The 6,245-nt window shown below is 39.4% G+C and overlaps 1 protein-coding gene across 1 annotated transcript in view; it reads left to right on the top strand.

Annotated features, from left to right (window-relative positions):
- Positions 1-2,095: 2,095 nt before the first annotated feature.
- Positions 2,096-6,245, top strand: part of chrna5 (cholinergic receptor, nicotinic, alpha 5) — a 36,052-nt gene continuing 31,902 nt past the window's right edge. The window contains exons 1-2 of the mRNA XM_060922848.1: positions 2,096-2,146; positions 2,407-2,544. Of these exons, the coding sequence (XP_060778831.1) occupies positions 2,472-2,544 (73 nt within the window). The 5' untranslated portion in view covers positions 2,096-2,146; positions 2,407-2,471. The remainder of the gene's footprint in view (positions 2,147-2,406; positions 2,545-6,245) is intronic.

Here is a 6,245-nt window from a genome sequence, read left to right as displayed (position 1 = left end):
CAAACAGAACATTTACAGTAATAACATCATGATAATAAAATATCTGGAAGTAGCATCTCAGATGGCACATCCCCCCCCCCCCCCCCCCACACACACACACACACAGAAATGAAGTTCAACAAGGACAAGTAAACAGATCCATTTTGTAAAGGAATGGCAACACAGCACACATCACTTTACTTGTTACTATGTACGGAAGAAAACACTTGGGACATGCAGTGATATCGGAAAATAATCTCCGACAGGGTGGTGTGATGAAATGGAGCTAGTGCTACCAACCAGACATTGATTATTTGCCAATAAGAGCATATCCTGAAGTGTTGCATTCTTTATATCACAGTTATCCACCAGTGCTAACAAATTTTCACATGTTGAAGATGACGTCATACTTTTTATACATTTATAGTTGCGTATGGGCAGCATGGTGGTGTAGTGGTGAGTACTATCGCCTCACAGCAAGAAGGTCTTGGGTTAGAACCCAGTGGCTACGAGGGCCTTTCTGTGTAGAGTTTGCATGTTCTCCCCATGTCCGCGTGGGTTTCCTCCGGGTGCTCCGGTTTCCCCCACAGTCCAAAGACATGCAGGTTAGGCTAATTGGTGGCTCTAAATTGACCATAGGTGTGAGTGTGGATGGTTGTTTGTGCCTACGTGTCAGCCCTGTGATGACCTGGTGACTTGCCCAGGGTCTACCCTGCCTCTCGCCCATAGTCAGCTGGGATAGGCTCCAGCTTGCCCGCAACCCTGCATAGGATAAGCAGTTACAGATAATGGATGGAATGGATGGATGGATGTTTAAATGAGAAGAAAATTGCATATCTAGTATGCAGAGGGGAACCATCAGGGTCTTCTAGGCCTTCAGAGAAGGCCCAAACTTATTAGCATTTCAAATGTTATATTTAATTTCTTTCATTCTTTCATGATTCTTACTTGGCCTCATTTTCTGTCAAATTTGCTTCAGAAATCAAAGGGTTACTGTCCTGAAAACATTAAAATCGAGTTATCCAATAAGATTTGTTTGTTTGTTGTCTCTAGGCTGAGAAGAGTTTAGAGCTGGCTCACTGATTGGTTAGGACTTCATTGCCGGGACAGAAGGCCATGGCAGTGTATGTTTATGTAGGAAGTGACAGATGAATTAACCAATCAGATTTTGATTTATAGTGGGAGCGACCATAAATTTATCGCCCTTGGCCTTCTCGAAGGCCAACACGAGCTTAACCGTTCATCAGCAGTGTTAGCGAATGCTAATAAAGCAGTCAAGCCAGTGCGATCGACAGCAAGTAGCACAGACTAACAACCAAGAAACTAAGATTTCTGTCTCCAGACTCTTCTTCCACGCACGCTCGCTACAATAATTTTCACTCAGACTTAAGTATTCATTTCCCTGTGTAATTTACTGAGTTACTTTTAAAATCAACATCGACAGCTACACACAATGGAGCGACCTGGCAGCCTGCCACTAATCCCTTACAAAATCCTTTTCCCTGTTGCTTTTTTGGTGCATCTGGCTAAGTTTTGGCTGAGCTAAAGTCCCAGCTCTAAGAGTAACAGTTCGCCACTGCTAGTATGTATATGGATTTATGTACAGTATGTCAGTGCATCCCTTTAAGAGGGAAAAAAAACATAAAATCTTTCATTTTGCTGTAGATTTTTGTTCATTTACATATACTATATATTGTATATCCCAGCCCTGTGATGACCTGGCGACTTGTCCAGGGTGTACCCCGCCTTTTGCCCGTAGTCAGCTGGGATAGGCTCCAGCTTGCCTGCGACCCTGTAGAACAGGATAAAGCGGCTAGAGATAATGAGATGAGGTGAGATTGTATATCCCAAGCACTGGCCATCATGACATAAAGAAAACACCAAATTGAGACCATGAGACAAATGTTTGACCAAAAGGTGGCAGGCTTTTCTTTATCAAAGAGGTCATTCATTCTGATTGGCTGTCTTTCCTGCTTGGGGGGGGGGGGAGACCCTCAGGGGGAAAAATACAGAAGAGCATCTTATGCAGAGCAGGAAGACATGACGGAAGAGAAGAGGAGGAGGAGGAGGAGGAGGAGGAGATCACAGCATATATGTGAAATGTGTGAATGTGAAGCAGCAGGGAAACTTGGCACTGCCAGGTGAGAGTGTGTGACGGGATGAGGAGGTGAGGAAACAGCGGATGTCTCTGTGTATGTGCTTGTTGTATGCTGAATGCAGGATGTTTTTGCACTTCTTTGGAAGTGAAATAGTGGAGAAATGATTGGTGCCAGTCTGTGATGTACTGGAATATGTAATAATAATAGGCACTCTGAATAAGTATAGTTATATTTCAGGATACTTACAATTGGACTTATTATAATACATATTATTCACATACATAAAGTAATGTCTTTTTTTAATTTTATCTTCTTTGTTTGTATGCAGTATGCTCAGGTCAGTTTTATAGATTAATAGCGTCAATGTTATGCTGAAGCTCGACAAGTGGCAACATGGTACGAGCTCGGAGCTCATGCTTCGGTCTGGTTGTGCTCTCCTGCTGCTGTTTCATCTGCTCCACTCTGGGTGAGTTCATGTAACCTCACCTAGATACATACATTACCTTCTGTCTTTGTTCAAACCAAGAAGCCGTTGAGAAGGAATAGACACGAGACATATGAATTCCCTTTCTCACACCGAGAAGAAAAATACTTTGCCGTAATGTCATGTTCAAACTTTCATGACCATAAATGTGAAAATTTAAAAAATTTGCACGTAATTAAATTAAGATTGCTGTACGTGTGGGTGTGGCAGGTGTAATAGTAATCATGAAATATTCATAACCATGATTATAATGCAGGAAAACCTATTAAAGAATAGTGTTATGGTATAATATTCTATCCACATTCACTGGCCATGATCAATGGTGTGTTCTGATTGGCTACTCTACTACTAGGCTATCAGCTCATATACTGTGAGTAGAGAAAAACAAAGTGGCGGAACGTGTTGCTGAACCAACTGAGGATGAAATAAAAACTCTACTCGAAAACAAAACCCCAAAAATACAAAAAAAAGCAACAAAATATTGAATGAAAGTATTTGATGTTAAGAGCGTATTTTTCAATAATAATAATAATTATTATTATTGTTATTATTATTATAGCATGTTTCACAAATCGCTCCTGTCATTTCGCTGGTTTGTTTACATTCGAAGCGGAAATTATTTTGTCTGACATTTTGTATAAAGTTTTTATTTCTCAAATTTGCAAAAAATAAAAATAAAAATGCTCCGTTTCTCAAAATCCAGTGATTATCTCATCATCTCTAGCCGCTTTATCCTGTCCTACAGGGTCGCAGGCAAGCTGGAGCCTATCCCAGCTGACTACGGGCGAAAGGCGGGGTTCACCCTGGACAAGTCGCCAGGTCATCACAGGGCTGACACATAGACATAGACAACCATTCACACCTACGGTCAATTTAGAGTCACCAGTTAACCTAATGCGGACACGGGGAGAACATGCAAACTCCACACAGAAAGGCCCTCGCCGGCCACAGGGCTCAAACCTGGACCTTCTTGCTGTGAGGCAACAGCGCTAACCACTACACTACCATGCCACCTCCAGTGATTGTGGATAGAATAAAACATTAACTCAACTCAATCTCATCGTACATGGCTGCTAGTGGCTATCAGCTCATGTACGACTCGATTTTGTGGAATAACTATTAAATGTATAACTGAAAAATCAATGCATTTCCTTTTGAATCTGGTTCCTCTCATGGATACTGTTCAATCTACATACAGTCAGAACTGCTGCTGTAATCATAAAGACGGTCCTGTTCCCATCCCAGGCCTCATATTTACAATCTGCTCATACTTAACATCCAAGAAATACACTCAGTAGTGTATGACTTTATTCCTCTACACCTGTATACGATAATGGTTTTTAGTATAAATACAGAGGTGATTATAGGAAATCGCGTGTGCTGATTGGTCGAGAAATTCAGACTATTTCTCAATAATCACCTCGAGCGACTCGGCAAAATGGCGGCCAATCGCTTCATCGCCATAAGTGAAGAAGAATTAGAAATGATGAAAGAAAATGCTGTTTCTAAAAGCATTTGAGATGCTACGAAGTTTGGTCTAAAACTATTCAAACGTAGTGTTCTTGTGATTTATTTTATTGATTTCAAAACAAAGTATTTTATATGACTGAGCGTAGATAAGTGATACAAGCCTGCGCCATGCCATTATTACATTTGCATGCTGCTTTTGATGACTGAAATAAATTATTTTTAACACTTTTTTTTTTAAATAATCACCTGTGTATTTATACTAAGACAATTATCCACCTCAGGCTCAGTGAATATTGGTGAATAATTGTTAAATAATTCACTCATCCATCATTAACCAGAAAATCATCTGCTTCCTTTTTTTCTGACTCCTCTCAAGGTTTCTTCCTCATGAAGTTTCTCGGGTTTTTTTTTTAATTATTATTATTTTCTCGCCACTATCACCTCTGGCTTTTTCATTTGGGATCTAAATCTACTGTACTTTCCGAGTTTCTGTAAAGCTGCTTTGTCACAATGTCTATTGTTAAAACAGTAGATATTAGAAAAAAAACAACTAAATTGAACTGAAAGAGGGTGGATTTGGTGTAAATACATTTTTGAAAAGTGGTTAGGCATGCTTCTGCAATATATAATTAAATCCGCTTTTCTCATTTCCTCAAAAAAAATATAATAATAATAATAAACGTCCACAGTGTAGCACTGACAGTTTTGTAATGACCTACATTTTGAGTTCATTTCAGCAGTTTTACTTTAATATTTTCAGAGTAGAAATAAACAAAATGCTGACAGCGTGAACCTCTATGACAAAGTGTTTATATCTGATATGTGCTTGTCTGATACTTGATATAAAAAAAGTCCTGTGTTCAAAATTCAATTTCATTTGTCCTAATTTTATTACCCGAATTCTCCATTCAGTCCGAGATTGATCAGAAGTTGTTGATTAATTTTCTATAGCAGGAGTTCTGACTGTAATTCTGGATGAAGGACAAATCCCAGGTTCTAGATGGACTTGTGAACATGGTGGATGATCCACATAATATAAGACTAATGCTAGACTAAACATTTAAAATACAAGCTGGTACAAGGAAAAACAAAGCCTTGAACTGGCGAATTTTTCCAAAAGGACACATTTATTGAACATTTAAGGAAGGAGTTTCTAACGTCAAAGATTGCTGGTTTGATTCCCTGGACCAGCAGGAATGACTGACGTCTAAATGCCACTATATCTGTAACGGTCCCTGTGTCCGAAATCGCCCACTCTTTCACTACTCCCTATATAGAGGAGGAGTATATAGTGAGCTCATTGATAAAATGAAAAAACACTTTTGGATACTAGTCTGTCGCGTTGGTATTTACGTCATTACTGTCGCACAGTTAAAACGTTCCAGATCAGTCAGCTGGTGGGTTTTCAAAATAATAAATACTTGTTTTTTTCACAGTCCGGTTTCCATCAAATCCTGCACTCTGATTGGCTGGCAAGTGGGTCCATAGCCTACGATACGGACCCCAGTTACGGACCTCTGGCGACTCGCTCGTTCACAACAACAGCAACAAACATAGTAGCATTTTTTGTCAACATTTATCTTTTTTTAATAAGATTTATTTATAAGATTATAAAAAATCTTATAAATTTTGCCAGCATTTCTCAGGAGAATAGCATTGATTTTACAGCATGGATAGCGATAACGACAGTCTTCACAGCGAAAGCGAGTTTTACTACCCTGAGGAAGAAGAAATAAAAGAAAACATTTCAGGAGAAAGCTAAAAACCTGTAACTGTTGCTAACGCCGAGCAAAAACATGGCCAAATCCTGAATGACTCAATTTTGTATAAATATGGGACTACATAGGCGGCAAAATGTAGTTTTTTTCCTGCCATGGAAGTGCACTTGTATACCGAGGAGAAAGCCATTTGCATTACAGCCGTGAATGAGGATTCAAAATGGCGGCTCGGCTCGGTTTTCCCTTTCAAGCCCTCTCATTTTCTGTTAGAATTTGGTAAAGAAAAAAATAAATATATTATTTGCCAGCTTAAGGACGGTCCGTATGGTGAAATACCGTGACCTCGGCCTTGAATACTGACCTCGGCCCAGAGGGCCTCACTCAGTACTTTCAATACCTCGGTCACGGTATTTCACGATACAGACCTCCCAGCTGGTAAATAACATATATATATATATATATATATATATATATATATATATATATATATATATA

Source organism: Neoarius graeffei, chromosome 6 (genome assembly GCF_027579695.1).
Source record: "Neoarius graeffei isolate fNeoGra1 chromosome 6, fNeoGra1.pri, whole genome shotgun sequence".
NCBI classification, from domain to species: Eukaryota; Metazoa; Chordata; class Actinopteri; order Siluriformes; family Ariidae; genus Neoarius; species Neoarius graeffei.
Note: the sequence above shows the minus strand (reverse complement) of the source record. Positions and strands in the feature narration are given on the sequence as shown.